General features: G+C 39.0%; 1 protein-coding gene across 2 annotated transcripts in view; it reads right to left on the bottom strand.

Moving 5' to 3' along the window:
• Positions 1-619: 619 nt before the first annotated feature.
• The window catches only part of LOC131683257 (low-density lipoprotein receptor-related protein 4), a 110,456-nt gene continuing 83,277 nt past the window's right edge, over positions 620-27,798 (bottom strand). For both annotated transcript variants that reach the window (XM_058965097.1, XM_058965089.1), the window contains exon 10: positions 620-27,798. In XM_058965097.1, the coding sequence (XP_058821080.1) occupies positions 27,682-27,798 (117 nt within the window). In that variant the 3' untranslated portion in view covers positions 620-27,681.

The following is a 27,798-nucleotide window of genomic DNA, read 5'->3' as shown; positions in this document are numbered from 1 at the left end:
GTCGCTAGACAGAAGAAGTTATTTCGAGCTTGTATATTGGTAACAGCCAGATCCGACCGGTATTGCAGCCTACCTCCGTAAAGTATGAAAAAATACGAACTAAGTAATTTGCAACTGCGAGCTACCGTTCGTAGATAGGGCACTATAATATGCTTTCACGTCGCTCGAATAGTACGAATAGTACAAGTTTTCATCCATCGAAAATAGTTCTAAAACAAATATTCAAAAAAAATCTTCGAATTTATCTATGACAAAAACAATTTCAATTCCCCGCCTGCTCAGTTAATCGATCTGCAATGTACTGACCTCCGGAAAAAATAATCCGACCGTCGCCTTCACATACCAATTGATTTCACATAGTCTTCCGAGAAAAGGCGCCGTTCGTCTTCAACCATTGCAATGCTGATATTACGAACAAATTACAGACACAAATGCAGTCATCTTATATTTAAAATTTCTGTTCTGTTGGTGCTTCTTATTGATGACTGCTTGAAACAAGGATGATGTGTGAATATTTTAACTCTTACGGAATTTGAAATTTCACCGTGTTTTAAAAAAAAACGACAATATACACGTTGTAGAACGATAAGATTTTTCTTTCATATTAAACAGCAGAGAATAACATTTAAAATACATTTATTAATTTTCATGTTTTTATGTTCACAGGACTACTCATTTGCCTTCCTTGGTTTACATCTTCTTCGCCTCTCCTTGCGCTTTTGCTCGCAAAAACTTACTTTTCCCTCATTCCACTTCGTGAAACTTTGCATTCGCTCACACTGCCATAATTACTCCATTTTGCATTGGTTTTGTTTCGATTCAATGTGTTTTTTTTTCAACTATTTTGTGTTGCTTCATTTTATTTCATCTTAATTCCTCACAGCATGTTGGTTTCTTCTCGTTTTGACGTTTTTTGTTTTGTTTTTGGTTTAAATTTCCTTGTATTCTTCTCCTCTAATGTGTACATTGTTATGTTCTTTCTCAAGATTTTTGTTTTAAATTCTCTATAAAACAAAAGCAGAAAAAAAATGTTTCAGTAGCACACGCACACATACTTGCTGTGTGTGTGAATGCGTTCCCTTTCTTTGGTGCACGATGGGGAGTGTTACTGAATTGACGGCACACACCCAACCAATGCACAGAAAACTAAAATTTCATATTTAACACACCGCAGTTTTTAGTGTGTTTGCAGACACTGGCACTTTCGGAGGGTCACGACTTTGCGCAATGGGAGGCATAATTATCCCATTTCGTCGCATCCTCCGGGTTGGGTGTGTTACTTAAGCTAAGTACATTTCGTTCTTTTGCTGTTGTGCTTTTAGTTGTTTTGTTTTTTTTATGTTTAGAACAAAACGATTTCTTCCTCCTTTTCTCTTATATGTGTGTGTGTGTTTTTGTGATTTAGTGTGTTTTCTAGCTTTTTTCATTTGTTTTCTTATAAAAAATAAAGTTTTTCTTTACCATTTTTTTTTTAATTCATAAATCATTTTATTATTCGCATCTGTCGCATTGTTTGTTGCTAAACATTTCCGTCTACCTGCGCATCATCAGCGGCTTTCAGCCGAGCGAATTTTGATAACTTTTATAAATATACTCTTTTCTTTCTATCCGTACTATCTCCCCACTTTCAGTAGCAAATCTAAACCCCCGAATGTTTGAGCGTTTTTGCATACTCGGTTTCTTTTTCCTTTTTTTCTTTGTAATCAACGAAATGTGTCTCAATCTGTTCTTTGCTTTGTATGCACTAAAACGCGCACCTTGATTAGAGGGTCTCTTGTGTTTATTTTTCCTTGTTGGGGAAAAAATTCGCCGGAAATTAACTTTGAACAGAGCTTTTATACCTTTTGTCCGCCATTTTCGTTGACACATTTACTTTCTCGAGTTTTTTCCTTTTTCTGACCAGCGCTCGCTAACATATGTTTGTGTTGACAACAAACAGCCTGCTACTGTCGGGTGCGGAGAAACTATCGAGTCGAGCAGCAGCAGCAGCACTACCTCTCCATAGTAGGCTGTGTCGCGATTATACTCAAGCTAGGGCCACTTTAGTGAGTATAATTATGGTGTTCAGTTGCCTCTCGCCCTATATAGGTTGTCCGGATCACGAAAGTTATGTAGCGCTACAGCCGGCAAGGTTTCTGATACACGGTTGTGTCGTTTTGCGTGGTCAGGGTTGTACTTTGTTTCCCGGAAAAAATGGGTTCCAAAAGGGGTTCGGCTTTTGATTTATTTACTTTTTTCTTTCATTAAATCAAATATGTTTCTGTCATCTCGGTATTTGATTTTCATATTGTCAAATTTATACAGTGATATATATGAGCAAATTTATATTTATTTTTTATTTATTAAATTATAGTTTTATCTGGAAGATGATAAGAGACTAGCTTGACGATTTTTTTTAATAATTTGAATGCTCTGTGCGGTGATTCTGTTATTCGTGGCTAGCTTGAAAAGAATTTTTATGGAAGATTACCAACTGGGTATGTTACGGAAACTTTCGGACTTCCTTTCAGCTAAACTCGTGGATTTGGTGGAGTTTGCTCAAAGCTGTAATTTTAATTCAATTCATCGTTTATAATAGTGTAAGTTTTAATTTGTTGTCTACTCACATTTGTTAGCCCATTTGATATTTTAACGGTAACAATGTTTAATTTAAGCAAATACATTTTTATTATAGAGTAAGGAAAAAAGGAATACTGTACTGAAAAAAGCGCATGTCTGTTGAAGCTAGATTACAGGTTTTTTTTATCTGACAGCTGCTGTTTCTCCCTTGTTCGTTGTGTTGCCAGATGCATCATTTCCGCGCAACATATCGAGATTTCGTGGCTAGTTCACAGATGACGGTACCTTGGCCTGCTGATACATGGAACATCGCTCGGTATCCAGAAGCCCCCTGTTTCGAACCACATCCGTCTGCTGTCAATGTTAATCAACAACAGTTAGCCGCCCGACATGTTGTTCCTAAAGAACGTCCAGTTTTTGACGGGGACCCTAGTGACTGGCCATTGTTCTTCAGTAGCTACACTAATTCAACACGTATGTGTGGCTACTCGGATTCCGAAAATCTTATGAGGTTACAGCGCTGTCTGAAAGGAATTGCAAGAGAAGCTGTAAGCAGTGTCTTGTTGCATCCATCGTCCGTATCAAACGTTGTCAACACGTTGCAGACTTTGTTTGGGAGACCAGAGCTGATTGTTCGCACGCTTTTAAACAAGGTTCGCGCAACGCCATCACCTAGAGCAGATAAATTGGAATCTTTGGTCGCCTTTGGATTAGTGGTTCAGAACTTTTGCGAATACTTGCGTTCCGTTGGATTAGACACACACTTGTCGAATCCAACTCTGATGCAGGAGCTTGTGGACAAACTCCCTCCTAACATCAAACTGGATTGGGCATTGTTTATTCGCCAACATTCAGAATCAGATCTTGGAGTGTTTAGTATTATATGTCAACGCTCGTGTCTGCTGCCAGCAATGTTACCGCGATAGCCGTTAGCGACAAGAAGATGTTGTGGAAAGAAGAGCGCACGAAAGCTAGGGAACGAGGATACATAAACGGCCATTCGTTTTCGGATCAGAGACCCCAGCAGGAGAATTTCAAAGACAAGGATGTTAATTTGAAGAAAAATAGTGAACAAAAACAGTGCACGGTATGTTCGAAAATTGGACACATATTTCGAGAGTGTTTTACGTTCAAGAACTTTTCTCTCTAAGATCGTTGGAAAGCCATTGAGCAATATCGTCTTTGTCGTAGGTGCTTAGCTGCGCATGGGCGCTGGCCATGTAAAGGGAATACGTGTGGTGTCCAAGGATGTTCGGAGAACCACCATCGTCTACTTCACCCTTCTGAGTCAAAAACCACCAACAGCACAGTTGCCGTGCATCGTAATCCACAAGATCTACCGATATTTCGTGTAGTACCAGTGACACTCTATGGGAAATTCAATTCGGTAGATACCTTCGCATTTCTGGACGAAGGTTCGTCAATCACAATGCTGTATCAAGAAATTGCTGATCAACTGGATATAAAAGGACATCCAACTACATTGTGTTTGCAATGGACTGGAGGTGTAACGAAGCGGATCCCAGATACACGAGTAATCAATCTTAATATTTCGGGTCGCGGTATGGAAAAACAGTATGCGGTCAAGAATGTGTACACAGTAGAAAATCTCGATTTACCGGTTCAGACAGTGCAGTTTGAGAAACTTGCGGAACAGTTCCCTCATTTACAAGGTTTGCCAATTAAAAGTTTCTACCGTGCGGTTCCACGCATACTTATCGGTTTGAGCAACGTTAATCTGTAAACTTCTTTGAAAGTGCGAGAAGGTCCAGCAGGGAAGCCGGTTGCCACGAAAAGCAGGCTGGGATGGGCACTTTATGGAACGGAGTCAGAAGTGTACACGTCGCAACTGCAGCATCGAAGCATGCACATCTTAGCTCGTACGCAGGATGAAGAGCTTCATGATCTCGTCAAACAGTTGTTTTCCATAGAAAGCATTGGAGTCACAATATCTCCAACCGTCGAAGGGGAGGAAGACAAACGTGCCAGAAACTACAAAACGAACGTCCTTCGGGAAATTTGAAACTGGGTTTCTATGGAGGCATGACTACGTGGAGTTTCCAGACAGCAAATCAACGGCAGAAAAACGACAAATGAGTCTGGAAAAAGCTGATGAAAAATCCAGAGCTATACAAAAATGTTCGGCGGTAGATTCATGAGTACAAAGTCAAAGGATACGCTCATGAAGCTAATGACGGAGAACTTTCTTAATTCGATCCTCGGCGTGTGTGGTACCTACCCCTTGGTATAGCACTGAATCATAGAAAGCCTGAGTAAGTACGAGTTATATGGAATGCAGCAGCGAAGGTTAAAGGTGTGTCACTGAACTCTATGCTGCTAAAGGGACCTGACCTCTTAACGTCGCTGACAGCAGTTCTGTTCCAGTTTCGCCAACGAGAGGTTGTGGCATAAGAGAGATGTTTCATCAGCTCTACATACGTTCACAGGATCGTCAGTCACAGTTTTTTTTTTTGTGGCGTGACAATCCCAATCAACCGATGAAGACGTTGGTTGATGGATGTCGCCACTTTCGGTTCAGCATGTTCGCCTTGTTCAGCGCACTTTGTAAAGAACCTTAATGCTGAAGAACATGCAGCGGTCTATCCGAAAGCGACAAAGGCTATACTGGAGAATCATTATGTGGATGATTTCTTGGATAGTTTTGATACCGTGGAAGAAACTATCGTGGAAGCGCTGGATGTGCAGAAAATCCACAAAAAAGCCGATTTCGAACTACGGAGCTGGTCATCGAACTCGAACAAAGTCCTGAGACGGGTCGGGGAACTCAATACCGATACAGTGCGCAGCTTCAAGTTTGGGAAAGATAGCGATATCGATAGAGTTCTAGGTATCGTATGGCTCCCCAGGCGGGACAACTTCAGCTTCGCGATCGCATTCCGGCCCGACCTGTGTCCGTTGATCGAAGGTAGTGCGATTCCCACCAAAAGACAGTTACTTCGAGTCGTCATGAACGTTTTCGATCCGCTTGGGCTAATCGCAGCTATAGCAATTCATGGGAAAATCTTAATCCAAGACGTGCGCCACGCAAAAATCGGCTGGGATGACCAAATTCCGAATAACCTTATCAACCGATGGCAGCAGTGCAGGTAGACGTACTTCGAACGCTAGAAAAGGTAGCGGTTTCAAAGTGTTATTTTCCTGGTTAAGATCCGTTCAGTTACCTGACCATGGAGCTCCACGTCTTCGTCGATGCTAGCGAACATGCATATGCAGCAGCCGCCTACTTCCGGATAATTGATCGAGGAGACATTCGATGCTCGTTGGTAGCAGCAAAAGCGAAAGTTGCTCCTCTACAGCCGTTAACGATACCATGACTGGAACTTCAAGCAGCAGTCATAGGGGTACGTTTGGCGGCAACTGTGATCAAGCAGCATAGTATACCCATAACTCGCCGCGTCTTTTGGAGTGATTCCAGTACCGTTCTCTCCTGGATTCAGTCAGACCAACGCCGGTACAGCCAATACGTGGCCTTTCGGGTCAACGAAGTGTTAAATGAAACGAACGAAATCGAATGGAGGTGGATCAGCACACGGCTCAATGTCGCAGATGAAGCCACCAAGTGAAGCAAAAGACCGGTGCTTGAACAAGATAGCAGGTGGTTTCAATGACCATCAGTACTCTTCGAAGAAAACAATCATCAGTCACAAGAACCGCCACCAGATACATCTGTGGAGCTAAGACCGGTTTATGTCCACAGATACCTAATCCTTAAAAGTTTGGTTGATTTCCTCCGGTTCTCGAAGTGGGAACGCCTACTAGGAGCGCTGAAATACGTTCATCGCTTTATCTCACTATGTAAGAAAAGAGTAAATAGAGATGCTTTAATACAACGGGATGCAGCTCGAGACGAGTTTCGTTTGGCAGAAAGAACAGCCTGGAAAATCGCCCAGTACGAGGGACTTCAAGATGAAGTAATTACTCTACGCCGAAACCTTGAACTGCCGAGGGATAAGCAGAAACCACTCGACAAATCGAGCAGTATCTTTAAATCATCGCCTGAGTTAGACGAATTCGGAGTTTTGCGAATGGAAAGTCGCCTGAAGGAAGCAGAATCTCTTTCCTACGATGCCAGATTCCCCGTGGTTCTGCCAAGAGGACACTACATAACCAACTTGATACTGGATTGGTACCACAGACAGCAGGGCCATAAGAATGGATAAATCGTCGTAAATGAAGTTCGCCAGAAGTTTGCCATTTCACGTTTGCGGGTCGAAGTACGTCAAACAGCGAAACATTGCCAGTACTGCCGAGTTTTCAAAGCTACCCCAAAAGTTCCACGGATGTCAGCTCTTCCGGAGTCCAGGGTGACACCGTTTGTCAAACCCTTCACCTATACTGGCGTCGATTATTTTGGCCCTTGCCTGATTAAGATTGGAAGAAGTGATGTCAAAAGGTGGGTGGCGCTGTTCACATGTTTGACAATTCGTGCAGTCCACCTGGAAGTGGTAGCGAGCTTAACGACCGATTCCGACGATAAGAAAATTTGTGGCTCGTCGAGGGGCACCACAGGAAATATTCAGCGACCAAGGCACGAACTTTATTGGGGCAAAACGGGAGCATGAACGCGAAGTTGACCGAATCAATGGCACCTGAACCCACCAGCCTCCCCACACATGGGTGGATGTTGGGAGCGAATGGTGCGCTCGGTTAAGGAGGCGATCAGCTGTTTATCATCCGCTAGGAAGCTGGATGAAGAATCGTTCGTAACTTTGGTGACTGAAGCGGAAGCAATGGTCAACTCGAGACCTCTGACCTACATTCCCCTGGATACGTTTAAGCAGGAGTCACTAACGCCGAATCACTTCCTTCTGCTTAGCTCGAAGGGGATATGCCAGCCAGTAAAAGAATTATCTGGTTTGGCAAGCTACTTGTACCTGCGCCCAGAAGTGCGACATTTTCGTTGTAGTTCGGACCTTCAAGCAGGAATTTGACGTGGGCGAATGTCGTGAAAAAAACGTCTGCTGCCTTTCCTGGAGCAAATTGTTCTGTGCTGTTTTGCCGGGTTTGGTATTTAATTATTAGGGGAAAAACGGCCGTGGTGTGATATGTCGCGAACGAGGAACTCAAGGCTAAGAATACTTCCAACCGGGAGATCTGTCCAAACACAAAATGTTGGGCAATCGCCCGGCGGATCATGAAGAAGGCCCCAGAATATCTGCGAGAATTACTTTAAATTCTTGTCCTGTGGAAAGAGTATACTGCCGTTCTACGCATAATTGTCCTATGTATATAGGAAATCCCATAGAACATGGGACAAATATGCTTATGACGGCAGTATAGTGGACGAGGTTGCTGAATCTGACGGCAGGAATTGAACAAAACGCCCAAAACAAATTCGGATACGGTTACCCTGAAGCTTAGCGTGTTTTTTCTTTTTGAAATTTTGCTAAAAAACGACCCTACGGATGAAGGAGATGGTCAGTTTGTCAGATAGTCAGGCGGTGTAAGAGTTCTGGCTTCCTGTATCTTCAAGTTTAAACTCGGCTTTGGATGTCGGGAAATTTTGGATGCAAATGCAAGCTCACTTTGACAGAGGAACAGCGAGCATGGAAATGGTTGGAAACGAGCTAAGGTAACAGGGGTTCATCATCTCGCTTCACAGGTCCTGAGCTGATGCTTTGGATTTAGATCTAGCAGAGCCTTAAGAGAAAATTTGATGATTGGTCGCAAAGGATGCTGCCCTGTCACCCCGTTCTCAATCAAGACTGTTTATTTAATATTAAAAGAGGAAGAGTAGAGAAGTTGGCCAAATTAGGAAAAGCTCAAGATAGTTCCTGTATTAAATGCCATCTAGTGGAGGTAACATCCAGACACACTTTCAGCGACTGCCCATCTCTCGCTAGAACCAGAAGGAGCTCAATAATTTTTTTGTGCAGGACTCGCAAATCTTGAGGAGATCAGAGAGACTTCTTCATGTAAGATATAACGTCTTCATATCCATGTTGTTTATAAACAATAACATTTTCAAATAGCTATAACTTTTGGGTTTTACAAAACTTGGTCACCAGTACCTACAAGCAATGCTAGTAGCTGTGTTTATTACCTTTCATTTGAGCACTAACAGTTACAAGAAAAATTCGTAGAACGGAAGTTATTACTATTATTGCTTGTTTGTGTGTGTATACAATCCATTTCCCATTGACGGACAGTGCTCTTATCGAAGAAACTTGACTTGTAATGATATATTTGTTTTCATCGATAGATGTACACATGTTTAGTCCTGGAAATGAAACGGAAATATCTCTACTGTACATCCAACGACCCAATGCAAGAATGCCTGTTCCTACACGTACATTCTGAGGCCGCCTTCATATACAATAAACCCCGCACGAATACATCCACATATCAATTGGATATTTGCAATATATTCGCACTTCCAGAATGAAAAATGTTTTTGATTCTGGCACGTATTTACAAAAAAGAAAATATTTATGAAGTTAGACAAGCATTGAAAAATGACATGAAACGATCTCATCAGCTCTGAATAAATGAATTCATGAGAATTGTGTGAAGAATTTCCCTCCATCCGTGAAATTGTTGCATCAGCTACTCAGCTCCAGACGGCGCGCTTAGCGGAACGAGCGGGTGTATTTTTTCGCGACTTGCTTCACATACTTCAATGGCAAAGTTGTGACGATAAATCACTTTGCAAAATCACACTTTTCTCGCGATATTTCAACCTACTAACACGTTACTCAACAGGAAAAACTACCTACTGAACGAATTGCTTCATTTTCCTGTTAAATATACTGTACATATCACTGCAAAACTTTGAAAAATATTGGACGTTAACGACAACACGTCCGGGCGATTCGCCAGTGCTGCCACTCCAGTTATTGGAATTATTCTGGTTGGATTCCGCTGGAGCAGTGCGGCCAGGAACAATTTCAGTTATCGCTAAAAAATAAAATTTTGAAACACCTCCGTTTGCTTGAATCATTTTTGTATACTGATAAATTTTACCAATTTAGGCTGAAATCGACTACATTTTCGGCACAATTCAACTATTGTAAATTTTGCAAGAGATGCGTATTGAGCATCAGAAGAAAAAAACAACTAAGCAACTTTTAGCACGGCTATCTTGATCAAAACAGCTTTCTAGTGTTACCTCAACAGATTAAGAGAAAAAAAATCCAAAAATCCATGGCTGGTGGAACTAAAATATGACCATGTTACTCCATGGGTTGCTGCGACCGGTGGTCCGCAAAGGAAAGCTATACGAGCTAAACTTTCACACAATCGGTGATTGTTCGAGAATATCGATGTTGACGTGCAGACGAACTACGAAAGGGCTAGAACTGGCGCCGTAGATGTGGTATCAGCATTCGAATATATATTTGTTTCAGTGTACCGATGAATTGTACTAAATAGTCTTTGACATTATCCATAAAGTGTCTATAAGATATTTAGCATGTTTACTGACACGCACACAACCCTCTAAGAACGGTTGGTTTCAAAATCGTCCAATGAAGGACGTTCGTTGGACCAATTTGGACAACGTCCAAATAACCGTTCAACGAACGTCCATCGTTGGACCCGTGTTGAACGATTTTGAAACAATTTTTTGGACGTCTCAGTGGGAAGCGTTATAACCAGGGATGCCAGATTTGAAGATTTGTCTTCATTTTGAAGACATTTGAAATGTTGTGAAGACGTGTTTTTCATTTTGAAGATATTTGTACGGATGTCTGACTGATTTCCGGCAGAATTCTGGCTCAAAATCAATAACCGATTCAGAATCCTGGCCGTTGAAGACAAATGAAGACATTTTTCATGAAATGTGAAGACATTTGAAAAAGATACCTGGTATCCCTGGTTATAACAGCAGAATATACGAGCTGGCCTCACTTGGATTTCAACTTTCAAACTGACAGCTGGTTTTCTTTCAAGTTCTACCGAAAGTATCCCAATAGTAATAACGCAACGTTCACAAACAATGAAATTGTTTGTGAACGTTGCGTTATAGGGAAAGCAAACCCGAAAGGCCTTTTCCTTGCGAGAAGGTTGTCGTTCGTCGCGAGTGTTGGAAGTCCTTCATTTTGACGCATGCGGGCCAGTAACTCCGATCGGTCATGAAGGAGAGCAGTGTTCCGTCTCGTTTGTCGACGATTGGTCGCATTTTGTTGTGATCTTTCCAATGAAGGCAACAGGGTGAGGTGCTCGAATGGTTTAAGTAGTACGAGGCAGTAGTAACTGCAAAATTTGGGATTCAGATTTCTGGTATCAAATGCGACAATGATGGGGAGTATCAGAATAGAGCATTGGAAGTTTTCCGACGGAAGAAAGGAATACAAATGGAATGTACGGTTATTCATACACCGGAACAGAACGGTTGGTGTGAGAGGATGATCCGAAAAATTGTTGACCAAGCTCGAGCAATGCTTGAGGGTTCGAAGATTGACAAATCGTTTTTGGCACAATGGCAGCAAGCTATGCAAGACGAAATCGATTCGCTGGCGAAGAACAATACGTGAAGTGTGGTGAAATTGCCGAAGGGTCAGAGTGCGATAACTTGTAGGTGGATCTTCAAGATCAAAATATCTGAAGACGATCCGCGGGATTTCAGTCAAAGACGCGGATTCGTCTATGAGGAAACATATTCGCCGGTAGTCCGACTGGATACATTGCGTGCAGTTATGGCAATGGTAAATAAGGAGGGATTGGTCGTACACCAGATGGATGTCAAGACGTCATTCCTCAGCGGAAGTTTGTCAGAGCAAACTTGCTTGCAACAACCGGAGGGTTGCGGTCGTAAGAATGGTCTGGTATGTCGCCTAAACAAGTCGCTATATGGCCTCCAATTGTCGTTTAAAACTTGCAACAATAGGCTTAATTTGTTTGTGGAAAGACTTGGTTTCCAACGCAGTGCCAATGACCTTTGACTAATGATAGTGGTGAGTACTTCGGAGAACATTGTTCTGATGATCAAAAAGATTTTATCCGGAGAGCGATATGTCCGATTAATCGTTTTCTCGATATTAAGGCAGATCACGACACTGAGAACGGGATCATGCGCATAAGTCAGAAATCCACCTTTTTTTGGTTCAGTGTATTCTTACTGATTAGTTCTCGACAAACATATGATTACGGCCTAAAAGCCAACTGTCAAAATTCACTTTGAATGGAAATTCAACGACCAGCATTAAGTCTGAAAAACTAGTCAATGCTGATGATTTGAAAATCTTTCATTCAATCGCCTTAGTACTCGAATCAGCTGTGCTCCAAGACGATATAGCCAATGAATGGAATGCAGATCATCGTCGATATATGTAAGGTAATAAGTTTCGGACGCTCGGCAACTCTAAGCCGTTGCGAATATACCTTCAAGTTGTAACCCGTCAGGATAACAATTTAGCACTGGGTGGAAATATACCTATTTTTGACTATCCACTCCGTAGAGTGTATTTGTTTAGGTGACATTATGCTCACCGCTGTTTTGTACCGTTAACGATTAGTTTGTAAATTTTTGCATAGTTTCGTGTTTGTAAACTGTTTTGTACGTGCAGATAGGTTAGATATTTTTTGTAGCTTGAATTTGTATAATTAACATAGTGTATAGATGGTTACCACTCTCCTGTTGCCGTGAAAAGTGTGCTGATTATACTGCGCATCGGCGATGACAGCTGTGCGGCGATGCGGTTGGTGGTTTGTTTTGGTTGGAAGGCGGCCATCAAGTTTAGATAGTGACGGACCACGGCATCGAACAGACGCCCCGCTTAGTTTTGTTTTTTTTCGGGACAGTTAACCGCCACAATAACCAGTGCTGTGAAGTGCGTGTATGCAACGGTGACAATCTCCGCTGAAAAGTGCCGACCCGGGTACTCGTGGTGTTGGGTAGCCGAAACGGGAAGTTAACCGCAAAGGAGCTACTTGCATCCCCGGCTAAATACCAAGGACCCGGTGATGCCACGTCGCTCTCACTTTGGAGGATCAGTCGAACAAGCATAGCTTTCCTCCACTTTTAATCGCAAACGATGGCGAAGCAGGTACGGCAACAGATCCACCTGAGGTAGTTTACTTCGGTATCTACTTTGACCATTTACAGGTAGTGAGCGGTCCCAGCGATTAATCGTCCTGCAGCTAGAGAGGTTCCGACAAAAGAGCCTTGATCACTTCCCTGGATAAAAGAAAAGGACCACTGCGATAGCAGCCAACGATACCAGCAGGAGAACACGACTGTCGGAGCGGCCGGTCGGATAAAAACCTTTGCCCTCCCGCCATTGTCAGAAGCAGCTGATCAGTTCCATCACACAGAGGAGATTTGGTGGTATAAAAGTCGGTAAATTTTGATTTGTTTGTTAGCCTTTTTGTTGTGTTACTAAAATCCGAAATTCTGATAGAAGCAGCTAGGCCGCCCTGACAAAAGGGTCTGCCGGGCAAATAAGAACCCGGGTAGTGGTCAAACCGCTACTTACAAAGTCTGTGTCATCGAAATGGAGGATTCTATGCGTGACTTGGGAGTGTTATTCGACAGAAAACTTCGTTTCGCTGACCACATCACCGCAACAACGGAGAAGGCTTTTGCAGCATTGCGTTTTCGTTTTTGTGGATTTCTGCGCACTGAAATCTTTATACTGCGCACTGGTCCGGCAGTATCTTGGAGTACGCTGTACAAGTATGGACGCCATACAACGCCGTAGCCGGCTGGAGCGCGTTCAGAGAAGCTTTGTATGATATGCTTTCAGAAAACTGCTTTAGAACGACCCTATCCGTCTTCCGCCGTTTAAGAATGTTGCATTTTGCTAGATCTGTCAACATTGGAGTTTCGCCGCACTTTCTTGCAAAGAATGTTCATTTTCGATATGTTGTCGAACAATATTGACTGTCCTGGCGTTATATCAAGGATTAATTTGTTCCTCTTCGTGGTATAAGGAATCGTCCGCTTCTATGGGTTTCTTGGCACAGAATAATCCGGTAAACATATGTTGTAGCAAAATTCAACGAAACTGCTTTAGTTTATGACTAAATCTAGTTATAAGTTAGCAATTAAAAATGTTAACATTTCACTAGCAATAGCATTAAATGTAATCTACGGTATATACCGAAGATGCAATAATAATAAATCTTAACGTCCGGTACATTAGGTTCCACAATAGATCCGATGGAAACAGTGAGCAAATCTGGTATATACGAAATATGTTTTCACTGCGATATAGTTTATTTTGGACAAACCAAGAAAACGTTAGAAATCTGGTTTAAAGAGCACATCGCAGAAATTTACCTTTTCACTTCAAATCCAAGGTCCCGGAACCCGTCTTTTCCTAAGAACACGATCTAAACCCAAAACATCTAATCTACCTCGCTTAGAAACACGACACTGACTATGAAAACAAATAGGGGATGCCCTCAAGGTGGATTTCTGTCGCCATTACCGTGGTCAGTAGTTGTAGACGACCATTATTGAAATCATTAACTGAAATGAAATACGAAGTGAATTTGATTTGCTGTCGATATTGTAATTCTTATGAGGAGACTGTTCTCCTAAATATGCAATCTGTATTAAGGTTGAACAGAGAATGGGTAACAATCGAAAAAGCTGTTTTTTCCACACCGTGTGTTAGATCTTCATAAAAATCAATCAGCAGTACTGTAACAACATTCTACATAAGCTGATTGATTTTTATAAAGATCTAACACACGGTGTGGAAAAAAACTGCTTTTTTCATTTTCGATTTTTGCCCATTCTCTGTCCAACCTTAAAATTCATTTCGAAGTGTTGTAAACAGAATTTCCCGAATCTACTTCCCTCTAAAACTAATCACATTTAGTCGAAGAAGGTTACTGGTTTAAAAAATAAACTGGAATGCACATTTTGAGCAAGTTGTAAGCCCGTTTGTACTCAGTAATAGTCCAACCAAGAATAACGTATGTCTCGCTGGGTCTACAATAAGAGACATCAACTTAAAATGCTAGATAAACTTCAAAGACTTGCATTTAGAGCGGTAACCGGTGCCATGCGAAATAGTCTAGCATTAAATGCAATGTTCAGGTCATGTTAAAAGCGGAAAAAAGGGCATAGAAAATAAGTTGTCACAAATAATTATTATCTGGAGATTTAACAACGCAGTATTGCGGTTCTGAAACATTTTTCTTCTTAAATAACATCGTCGTTGGACATGAACTAAACGGTTAACTTAGGAACAATACGGTCCTACCATCCATCTGGGCTCAGTAATTTTTTACACCAACAAAATGAGCCATTTGACAGGATCTGGTATTACAAGACTATGAATAAACGCTAGTGCCACCATGGGATGCAGACCGACAGTGTTCCAAGAAAAAAATATGCTTTAGCTCACTTAGTTTAGAGAAGGAGCATACCACAGTAGATCTAAATACTGATCCCTGGCTATTTTACATCAATATTAAAGTTTGTGAGGATGATTCAAATGCAGAGCCACACAATGCGTGAGCTACAAACTCCGTCGTTCAAGATTCCACTGAAACCAAAGCGACTCAAGATTATATGTATGGTGCAAGTACTTTTATAATTTTTCACATGGTCAATATGCGGTGAAAATAGCCGACATGGTACACAGATACGAAAAACTACCAAAAGTTGAGCTCTTTTGACGCAATCTCGGGGTATCGTGGAATAAGGTAAAATTAGGTAAACCGTGTTGAAGGTAGTTTCACTTTAACCACTGCAAAAATCACAACTCATTGGGAGGTTCTTTATACTCAAGCTTGTGTTAAATATACTTAAATTTAAGTTGAATCTACCTAGTTTTGAGTATACTTCAAACAACTCAAAAGTACCTTATTCCATGGAAGACCCCGACTGAGTCGAATCTCTCGCTTTATTTTTGAAAACGCTAATAAGTGCGAAAGCGACGCAAAACCAGAGATGCCAGGTACTTTTTTCAAATGTCTGCAATAATAATTTTAAAAGTCTGGGAAGTACAAAAAATGTCAGGAAAGCTAGTGTAACCAAAAGCCTTTATATTCAAAAATCTGCAAATGTCTGCAACAAAACATAAAAATCTGCAAATATCTGCAACCAAACTAGAAAATCTGCAAATATCTGCGTCATCCAAAAAATCTGCAGCTTAAATTAAAAGTCTGCGAATTTGCAGACTTGTCTGCAAATCTGGCATCTCTGCGCAAAACTCAAAACTACCTAAATTTAAGTTAAAACAACTTATTCTGTGTGTTGTTTTATTTTTCCGTGTAGGTTCGGCATAACCCAGTTAAACTCATTCCGGAACCGGTTCGGATTTCTGAATGGAGTCAATGGAATGGAGATTCCAAATCAAATGCAACAACCGATTCCGACTCAGAATCGGTTGTTGCATTTGATTTGGAATCCATAATGACTCCATTCAGGATTGCAAATCAAATTCCGAATGGTTTGACCGGGAAATCGCTGTTGCATCCCACACTACTTTTACAGTAAACGGCAAGTTACGGCGGGTAGCCTAGAACAAAGTTTCAATAGCCTACCGATCGCCAGCGTATAGTTTTACCCGCCAAGCCGCCTTTTCATTTACTGGGATACACGGAACCGAAAATCTACTCAAAATTGAGTTCAAATTGACGATGTTCTTATGAATATGAGTAAGTCAGACACGATTCTCTCGCAAAGCGGAACCAAATTTCTGATTTCAACATTTTATTATTGGTGTATCGATTTGTAATTTGTAAAATTTGATCACCGTTTTCCCAAACCCAATCAATCATCAACCAACGTCTGCCGATTTGAGTTTTATGATAAAACGTTTGTTTATTTTTCGTATGCGATGTTCTATGCTTTAACGTGTTTTTGTTTGACAGAAATTTGTGTACGTGCGAATAGCCAATTGACTTATCTGACGTCTAGGATACCCATGCAGTTGCAATGTGAATAAACATATATGTATACGCGATGTTTACGATTCGCCGTCTGATTTAACCTCATTTGGCAAAAATTCCACCCGATTTAACCTCAATCTTGCACTAACACAACTGCACATGGATTAGTCAATATCAATGTGACAAGACCTCGATGATCTTTTTGAATAATTTTTAACTTCAATCCAAGAACATTGACATTTGTTTGCAAGTTCCATATCTTTTTTCATTGGGACCACGAAAAACAGGCACACCGCGCTAGAGCTATAACAAACTCGGTTTTTGTTTTGCAGAGCATTATAAGTAACAAAAATTTAGTGAATTAACAAACCTGAAAACTCAGAAACAAATCAGTCTTATCCATTTAGTTGAAAATATCGCTTTATGAACGTTTTATTCTTCAGTGAGCAGACATTATTTTTACAGCTTTTGTTTGACTCCACGAAGATGGACGCCTGTCAAGTGCTGATGCACACCAACACGTGCGTGTTAACCTTCGGCGGGTGTGCGGTATGGTTTCAACTCTTCACTTCGTTCTCACTGTTAAAATGTTTAAAATAATAATAAAAAACCTGTGAACTACGATGAGAACCGTGAGAGTCATCTCGTCGACTTGACATTTACCACTCATCCCAATCGAAAAGGTCAACACTACCGATCGCTGCCAGAGTATTATGTAGTAGAATGACAGCTGATCGGTTAACGCGTTTGGGCACACCAGCGCCATCTCCCGTCTAGTTTTGGCACATTGTTTCACTTGTTTTTTCCCCTTCTAAAGGAAACTTTCCATTTGCAGCTATTCTTACAATCGGATTTTTTGTTTTGAATTGTTTCTTGCAATTCATGGAAATTGCTCATATTTACACTAGGTTTTTAATTCGTTTGCTGTTTGTTTTTTGTTTCATTTGAAATTTTGCCTTCTTAGTTACAGTAAAAAATCGTATTTCTAACAAACGATTAGTTTTTTTTCCTCTTCTTGTTGTCTCTTGGCAACATCAATTTCTGTTCCTCCCATCAATCTTATTGATTGAGGCCGTCTTTTTTTTCGAGTTAGACTCATTTCTTTATATCCCTCTAATCCTAATGTAGTTAGTTGATTTTATTAACACTTTTTTTTGTAGTTGATTTGCATGTTTTATCGATTACGTGTATTTTTGTTGTGGAATTATTACCCTTAAACCGAAATTAAAGTAGTTTTCATTTCTTTTAGTTGCGGGTTTAGTACAATTTCCTCATTAAAATTCCAACCGTTGCTTCAAATACTGCTAAACTCTCATGTTCATCTCAGAGTAAAAAAAAACAACACGTCCTCTTCTCAGCGGTTTTTTTTTGTTTTGGATATTATTTACATCGGGTAACATTGTTCTATTTAGTTCCGTTTTTTCTCTGTTTCCTGTGATAACTAAAATAATCTCAACCGAAACATTTTCGGCCTGGAGCAACCCTCACTCCAGGCGGAACAGTTTCGGTTCCGAAACGGAACAGCCCTAATACTACATATTTACTTACGGAACTGAAAACTGAGATGAATTCATCAAAAATAACGCACAGCCATGTTTTCAAAAATTTGCAAACGGAAAACTTTTCGGGAAACGAATCGAAATGTAACTGTATTAATCTAATAGTATTAAATTCTTTCCCGCTTGGAATGCAACCCAAGTAACGGTGTTTCTGCCTCGCTGTCATTCACTCATATAGGAAGGATCGATTTGCATACATATTTTCGCTTGTTTTTATTTGCAGGATATGTATAAAAAACCAGAAATATATAAAACATTCATATATATGTATTTTGTTATGCTTTCATCTTCAATAGCCTTAACGACAGGGTTTACCCTTTTTTCTATTAGCTTCTCGTGGATCATAATTTTTCGGTTTTTATAGTTTTGTTTACATCTCTGCTCTGTCAGATAGTTGAGGGGAAAAACAAAAATCAATAGATTTAGTTCTGATTTCTGACGCTGTGAAATCACCAACATAATCGACATCTTAGAGCAATCGCCACCAATTTCTAGTCGGATTAGGAGTGTCTGCTCAAAATTTTACTCAAATCCATGAAAAATGCAAACTGTCACCGTGATCAACGATGACATGTATACACACTACGTTCAATCGATTGTGTTCACCTTCGCATTCATATGCAATGTTGCAAATGTTCTTCACCAAACTAGTTCATTCGTTCATCCTCAATGCGATATTCGTTGTGTTATTCACCCATGCTTCGAATAACGCTACCCCGTTCGCCGCACGAAGGCACCGAATCACCGAAAATGAACAACACAAAGAAACAAAAAATTCGAATCTGATGTCTGCTGTTCGCTGCTTGTTCGCATCGTTGTTTGTTGAATTTAACCATTCATGCGATGTTCATCTTCACGCATCATGCCGATCGGCACACGAATGGCCTAGATGATAATCGCCACTAGCCATTCTTCGCTTAGGATTCTTCGTTCTTCATTCCTCCTACATTGCGTCATAGAAAAACAAATTCCTTGTTTATTGCTGGAAGGGTCAGTTTCTTGACCGAAATTGTACAGAAATGCTTGCTTGATATGTTCGAAATTGGATGACTTTTGTTATAAAGAAGCATTAGTAGTACATAATGATTGCTTGTTGATGTTTTTTGGTTAATGATCAGAGTCGAAGCGGGAAGCTTCGTAAGCAAAGCAAAACAAATCAATTATTTTTGTAAATTTGCGGATGTCTCGCGGGTGAAAATTAATCAACACCATGTTTCCTATTATGAATCCACTAGACTATTGGAACTTCAATGAATCATAATGGTCGAGGTAATCAAAAACAATTTCTGTGTCCATAGAAGTGTAATCGAGCTCATTTACAAGTTTTTGTCAATTGAATGCATTCTGATTTAAACCAAGCTTAGCCGAATCATCGTCAGATTAAATTAGTAACCCGAACCAATAGGGTTCGTTGCGGTGCGAATGTGGGCGGTAAATGGATAGTCCGCACCGCAAATACAAAAAAAAAATAAATAAAACCGCTCCGCTTACCGCAACCGCACTGCATTTACTGCACCGCACCGCGCGGTAATGCGGTAAAATTCATGTATTTTTTTAAAATTGTGTTGAAAAATTATTCGTTTATTTTGTATAACCATATATAATAAAATCTTATTCTTATTTACACGAAAATTAACTTTGACGGACTCCTCAGAATGTAACATTTATGAAAAAATTCAACTTTGCAAGTTTTATTAATAAAATGCCGTACATTTTTAGACAAATACTTTCGAAACAAGGTAAAACATTTTCATTCCTCTAAATATTAGCATAGCACTGAAGTCCTGTGAAATGTAGCTGTATTTCATCATTATACATACAAAAACGTTCTGCCGCTGCAGTTAATAGGAAAGACTTTTAATTTACTTATCCCTCAGGTAATTGAAAAAATGGAATAAGGAAGTTTTATATTTTTTTCTTTCGATTTTCATATTTGCAATGAATTTGACACATGAAAATGAAATGAACGTTTTTCGCATTTTCGTAGTAAAAATCACCTTTAATTCTTAAAGGAAATTCACCAAAAAATTAAAGGAAAACACCAGTACTTCTATATATTATCCCAGTACAGTGACATAAAATATGTTGGATTTTATCAATAAGAACGGCGCCATATTTGATGAAAAAATCGTTCTACACATAACATCTCATTAGGAATCCCATCTTAACCCGTATAGAGTTGTTGAAGATTTGAAAAACTGCAAAAGATGTATGATTTACAGCATACAGCAGAAATGTTATTACAAAGGTAATTTTTGGAACAAAATACCCCAAAACCCTAACTTCGTTTTTTTTTTTCAAGAAATGGATGTATTCTTATTATAATACTAAGATTGCTCCCTTAAAAATATATGAGCTGTAATTTTCTAAAGACTAATAATAGTATTTTTTCTAATATTTTTTCATAATGCCAAGGGCAAAAATTTCAATTGAAGTTGGCGGGGATTAAAAATTGTTCAACCTTTGCAAAATTTGGCATCTGGACTAACTTTAACAATTGTCACTGTCTTTGAGAAACACAAAACACCGCAATACCCTACACTAACTTCGAAAGCTTTACTTTCAAAAAGTCACAAAATACTCCTAACTGAAGATATTAGTTGTTAATTTGGTAGAAAATATTCCCAGTTGGACGAACAATGGACGTACGCGAAAAAAAAGTTATGTGGAATACATTTTGAGAAAGAGTCTTATAAAACGGACTGCAGAAAAATTGCAAATTTACACAAAAATCAAGAGATAGAAATACGATGTTGAAGAACGAATGATAAGATAATCTACGTAATTTGGACCCCTCCTTATTTTGGACGCTTTTCATACATTTGTCTCCTTTACTGCTAATTCCTCCAAATTCGTTTGGTTTGGTCTCAGTATTATTAGTTAATCTTTAAGTTCTCCAACTTAATCAAAAATCACAGCTGAGAAAATGTCATAGAAAACGATTCATAATTCCACGATTGCCATGAGGAATCGGGAGAAATGATGCATGTTTAAATTGGATTTGATAGTACATTTCAATTGATTTTCAATAATTGGATTGTGAGTTTTATGTATTTGAAAAAGTTCGTTTGTAATTTTTTACCTCTGAAGTATAAAATAAATAGTGTTCAAAATATGTCGTAAAAAAATGGTGCCAAATTATATTTGACGCAGATTATAGATTTTATTTCTCAGTAACAGTATGTTTTATAATATTAGAATAACCAAAATGTAAGAAATCAAATGACTATAGGTCGAATACAGATTATATTCGGATTTCTTTTCAAATCAGTTTGATCAAGTTATTTATTTTATGTGGGTGAATCTTAGATTTACGATTGATTGGAACTTGGTACTTCTAATATATTTCGAAAATATACGTAAATTTATTTGCTCCGACAATAGAGTAAGGGAACATAGGGAGACTTGACGTAAGATTCTACAATTGGTTGTAACGTATTCTATTTGGCACTTAAATTTAAAAAAATCTTTTTATACTAGTTTCGATCCCTCAAGGTTTTTTTTTAAAGTTTGAAATGGAAAATCATTTCATCATAGAAAATATTCTGTAATCAATTAATTTGCGTTCAATGATGTTTTTTTAAATCAAACTTTGTGTATTTATTCGAGTAAATTATTTTTTATGGAACTCATATCATGTTATTACTTATGAAGTAGTGAAATGATTTTACATAAATCGGAATATTGGAATAGTTACTACTAAAATTTGCGTTCAATGAAGAAATGTTGGGGAGACATGGCCAAGATTTTATGGGAAGATTTAACCAAGTGGCAATACACGGAAACGCCAAAAATGTGAACTTAATTCATTAGATGCCAAACCATCGAATATATCACAGGGTGTCTTTGGAGGAATTGTTCGCATGAATATTCCCCACAATCTAATAAAAATTGAAATCATAAAAGATAAAGTAAGCTTACTCTATTCATAGGGTTGTAGAGTGCCACGCACCAAACCTTCTTACCTTTATTGTGCATAGTTTAGACAGTGAAAAAAGTGCCTGTTCGTGCATTTTGGTTTGCATCTTTCTTTCTTATACGTAGTTGAAGTTGGTGTAAATAAATGTCAAAATCTTCAATAACTTTGAAACGAATAAGTATTTTTACATACAGTCTTCGACAATATTATGTAGTTGATACCTACACATTTTTCTCGAACATTGTTTGCACGAAAAATCACAATTAAAAAAGTTATATTAAAAAAAACTAGACATTCAATTACAACTTGCCATAGAAAACGCCTTATAAATCGATAACCTTTAGTCCTACAAGCTCAAGTTCTTCAACAAAATTCTTCACTACGAGCATTTCCAAATTTGTCGAAGACATCAACTTTATACCTCATTAATATAAAAAGTTAATTGTTTTAGTTCGATCATAGTAAGCCATGCCTAATTTCAATTGTTATCAGATTGTGGGAATATTCATACGAACAATTCCTCCAAAGACACCCTGTGATATATTCGATGGTTTGGCCTCTAGTGAATTAAGTTTACGTTTTTGGCGTTTCCGACCACTGTGTAATAGGCTGAAGAAAGATACAAATTTTGTGTACCTGCTAATGAAAACCACGTCACAAAAAAACTCACCCTGAACATCAATCTATCTTTATAGTACTAGTAAACAAAGTTAGCAGTTAGTCTTATGGCTGAATTTAAGACGTGTGCGCATGCAATGTATGCTGTATAGTTAATCCCTAAAAGGAAATGCATTTACAAAAATCTAACTTCATGAAATGCAACCATTTTATATTTTTATTGGTATCTAAGGATCTCGACAATATTGAAAAAAAATAATTACAGCTTCTTTTTTCTTATGCCTTTATTTGCATGATATTTATTTTTCACAACACTCTTCGTCAAGTCTCCCGCATGGGGGAGCAAAAAATAATATTTGCGTTATCCATATTTCACCCACCAAAAACTGTTCATTTTACTGCTTAAGATATGTTATTTTTAAACAGTCGTGCTGATTGAACGATTTCGTCGTGATACTAGCAAAACATCAGCAATGGATTAAATTACTATGGTATATCACCATGCGCAGATTAAAATCAAAACTTCATCCTCATTTTATTTGCCTCATGCCGAATTTTATCACCAGACATGGATTCAATTTCCTTTGAATGCTTGATAAACAAGGCTTCTATTAAGATTGTCCTATATATGTATAACATATATTGCCTTGATTCGGCTACCAGTTAATTTTACCCATAGTTTTGTACTAAGAACCAGTAGCGCATTGGCTTGTTCCGAACAGTACAACGCATCAGAATACAAATATATTTCTTCGCCAGTCATCATTCTGCGAAGATGAAATTGTAGTCATCTTCGCCAACAGTTGTAAACGATCATCGCTATGGTGAGGAATGGTTTGCTGATTCGTTTATTCGTCATTCACTTAATAGATTCCTCATGCAGTTCATTCGGTCGCTCGATGAGTAGCAAGGTAAGAACGTATGGATAAAGCATTCGGATGAACACGGATTGGCCGTCGGCTTCATTCGTGGGTGAATATCAACAGCAACTTGAATATAAGAGCGAAGAACGATATTGGACGAATGCAGCTGATTCATATTCACCGTGCTTCGTTGCGAAGAAGATTCTAAAGCAACATTGTTCATATGCACTCGAACAAGGAAAATTGTCGCTGTTGTCACACAGATAGTAGAAATCGATAAACTCTTGACTAATTTGGGACTAACGTGTAAAAGTTGATTTACGAAATTCACTTTGAGTGAAAACCGTTTCTCACCAAACACAGTTGGGAGAAGCGGCAACACTGTTGTGATGCAGTTTGTTTTTATTTGTGCTCTTGGTTTTGAATTGATATTCAAAGCAAATTCGGCATTTTTAGGCGGATTTTGTGACTTTGTGATAATCGCGAATCTTAACTAACCCGTGCTTTGACGATTTTCGGTTGTGCGGTGACAAAAATCGAAAAAATGTTTCATTTTTCGATAGTGAAAAGTTACTTTTTTTGGTTTTTGACTTATGTGCAATTCGCCAGTAAAATTTCACATACTTCGTGCTTGCTTCGCCATCTGCAGGTGAGTAGCAGAAAGTATTTCCCGCATACTATCAAGGCGGTATGAAAGCTCTTGCAGAAAAGTGTTATAATTGACATAAACAAACGCTGCGTTGTATTGTTGCGTGATTGTCAACGAAAATGTATGTCAAACGCGACGCTTCTTTTTATGTGCATGTCGCGAGACGTAAAGTGAGAAATAAAGAAAATAAGTGAAATCTTTTCGAGGAGTGTCTATCCGAACAATTGTTTTAACAGCGGATCGGGATTGTACGCGTTAGAAAGGCCATTCTCTCGTTGTGCAATATGGAATGAATTTTATGTGATGCAATTTAAGAGTGGATAACCACAGGAGCGGAGATGGCGGTCAAGGCAACGGATCGTCAAGTCTGTCCTGTATCCGACCATGTTGTGGGTATTTGGTTGAATATCTACTGCGACTTGGAGTTAGTACGGAGAAGCTCAAACAACGTATTATTTCCTGTTCCTGTCGTCTTCCGCACTCCGTATGGAAATGCCATGGTCGTGTTAAGATCGGTTGGCGGTATGAGGAGTAATGGAAAAGGATTTTGTTTTAAAGTAGAATACTTCTAACGTTTCAATATAGGGGTCCCGTTTCAAAGTTTCTGCTGAGATATTTTCCCAGTTTTCAAATGCGAATAACTTCTGTTGTACTGTTCGGAATCGCTATATTTTTGCACTATCTAATCGGAAATATGTGCACGTATATTATATTTGATACCGTAAAATATACTATTACTATAAATAACAAAAATAATGTGTTTTGTGAAAGTGGTAATTATCAGCGCTGATTGGTCCGAACAATTCAACCAAGCAGCGAGAGTTGCTGGGACCGCCTTTTTGCTATCCACTGAATCGCGACACACATATAAAAGCAGCACATAAGCAAAAAAATAGTCAGTTTGCTTTCTGACCTCGTAGCAGTTGCTACGTTCCGTGAGCTCGAAGCAATGCATTCCATGACTACCGCCAGGCATCATTTCAATGATATACATGCGCGCCAGTTATATGCAACAGAACGCTTTTTCTTTCGGAGCTAAATAAACGAATTTCAAGGCGATGGGGTGGTTGGGTGCGAGAGAACGCGCTCTCTTGCTCTTTTAAATTCACCAGGGCGCGCACTTCAGAGTGCACTGCGAAAGAGTGTGCTCTTTTATTAGTTTTCTTCTAGCAAATGGTAGTGTGGCTGCGATTGACGATTTGAAGGAGATTATGTTGGTTTGTTGAATACTGATATAAGTTTCTGTTGATGGTTTGATACTGGGGGCAAACTGGGAAATGTGATACGGGATTTTTATTTTACTTATTTTGTTTGCGAATTTCACTGCTCTACAAGTGAAATGCTCCGTTGAAAGTACTGTCCTGGTACTACATTTGTTGTCGGTTTTTATCACACGTGACAATTGCAGGGTTATTGCGAAGAAACCTGGTTGGTTAAGGTTTGAATATATTTTTTATAGGACATTCGCCTGAACTCTCTAATGCTGACATTCCACGTGCAAATGCCTTTCTACTGGCTTTTAACTGTGGAGTGAGTTTAACTTTGAATGAGTCCAAATAGTATTTGTTATCCGATTTGGCCTTTAATTTATTTTATTTGTGCAAGCCATGCTCTAAAGTTTCTAAAATAAAGCAACTAGCCGAATGCCTTTTGTTACCACTGCACATATTGGTAATGAAATATTCCATAATGTGAGTAGTAAAGGTAGTACATCCACTTGAACAATAATTACCCACTGGAAACTTGGGAACAAACCTAGCATTTGAATTTTGCCACACATGTGTCTGCATGCTTCGAGGTAGGACCGAAATTTCATTTGCAGAAACGCATCGCAAGTGATGTACGTGTAGGCAATACTTGATAGCTGAATTTAATGCAACCATGCAGACGATATTAAAAATTACAGCATTCGAATTACCAGCCTAAGTGTATTCTACTTCACTTCGGTTATGTCTCTGACATTACCTACCCATCTTTTTTTCCGGCATTCCAGTGGCGTTCTCAGAACGATGATAACAAGGAGTTTTTCGTCATCAGACTACCGAATTATGATTCTAAGAGGCGACAGCGATAAGGACCTAGTAGATGGGAGACCAGTGTTACCAGTGCGCAGTGAGTAATAATTTTAGTAACGAGTAAGCGTCTCCATGTTATCTCGCCTACTCCGCTCATTTCTTGACAAACAGGTCAAATGGTGCTAAGTGCAAATGAGAGCCTCTCTTTGTTTACTTTCCGTTTCGATTATTACACTGTCATTCTAAAGCTTTCCAATATTGTTTAGAAAGACTCTGATTTCGACTAGCAGATAATGCTAATAGTTAAGGAACAATCGTCTAAATGGCCGTGTTATTAATGGAAGTGAAAAAGTAAACAATGAGAAACTATGAATATCAGGGGAGTTAAGAGCTTCAAAAAATCGAAATTCTGGTACACCACCTAGGTCGACCTGTCATTAAGTATCTGTAAGATGGGTAAAAAAAGAACCCAGCCAGTCGCCATTTATAATTTTGAATTACCATGCAATTAGGAATATGAAATCTGTACATCCTTTTTTCACCAATCAAAAATCGATTTTTAAATTATTTACCCAAAATTAAGAAAATATCCGCACAAATCCGCTGAATCGATGATCTCTTTACTTTTTTTTCATTATTTAAAGGCCGGCTCGGGTATATATAGGAGTTATGCTCGCGATGTCACAGCGCAGATATCTCTAAATGGTTCTGGTAGTAAATAGTACGTGACAACTTAAAAAAAGTGATCAGCATTTTCCTTCCATGTCACGATCACTTACACGTTTAGGATTTTTTCGGCTCTTTCCCCGACTTGTTTATACTCTATTAATACGTTATTTCTGTCACTAGTGTTACAGAGCTTTTTGGTTTCTGCTTAGTATTTGGGATGGGATGAGTGTGAGTGTATGTTCATAAAATTACAACCAGTTTCATAGTAATGCTTTGTCATGATTTTTGTTGTTTTTATTTTTCACTTTTGTTAGTTTTTTTTGCTGTTGTTGTTGCTGGTATATTGGTATGTTTTTGTTCATTCATTATTTCATCTGTGCTCAAATCGTGGAAGCTTGCAACATATTTTGTTTTTGTGTTCCCTGCTCTGGTAACCGAATGAATGTAACAGGATGTTGCCGGCGGGAGGCGACTGTAGTTTGTTTGTTTTTTTCTTCTTCCTTCAATTCAACATGTATTTTCGCATATACTTATTCACTGTACATACTAAAACTCTTGAAAACAGAGGTAATGATAGAACTTTCGTGATTTTTTTTTCTCTGTCGCCCATTTGCGTCGTTTTTTTTTGTTTGTTTTCTAACGCTTCTGCTGTGTCATAAAAAAGGACCCAAAGAAAAATCCCATATTCAGTATATAAAAAATGTTTGATAAAAATATTATAACTCTCTGTATTTATGTAAGATACATTGTTTACTCAACCTTAGGTTTCATCTTCAATGTTTTGTTTTTAGTTTACCTCTTTCTAGTGTAGCTGCCTTGAATTACCTTGAACGATCTCGTCAGTGAATATGTTTCATTGTTTTTTTTGTGTTTTGTTTTTTAATGGTAGCATATATAGTTGATCACGGGGTCGTCATCTATTTTCGCTAGTTTGCTCAAACTGAGTGAGTTTGATTTTTTTTTGCTTTTTTCCCGTTAGTTGTGATGCACCTTTCGATGTTCTGTAGTTTCAGTTGGATTACACTGGAAGAACTGCCGAGGTGGTGGAGATCTGCGATGACGATGCCGGTGAAATTAGAGTTGTGGTTGCGGTGCCGTGCGGTGGACCCAGGAATTTCTCCTCGTAGACCAGCTC

This window comes from Topomyia yanbarensis, chromosome 1 (assembly GCF_030247195.1).
Source record: "Topomyia yanbarensis strain Yona2022 chromosome 1, ASM3024719v1, whole genome shotgun sequence".
NCBI lineage: Eukaryota > Metazoa > Arthropoda > Insecta > Diptera > Culicidae > Topomyia > Topomyia yanbarensis.
The sequence above is the reverse complement of the archived record's forward strand: the minus strand, read 5'-3'. Positions and strand labels throughout refer to the sequence as shown.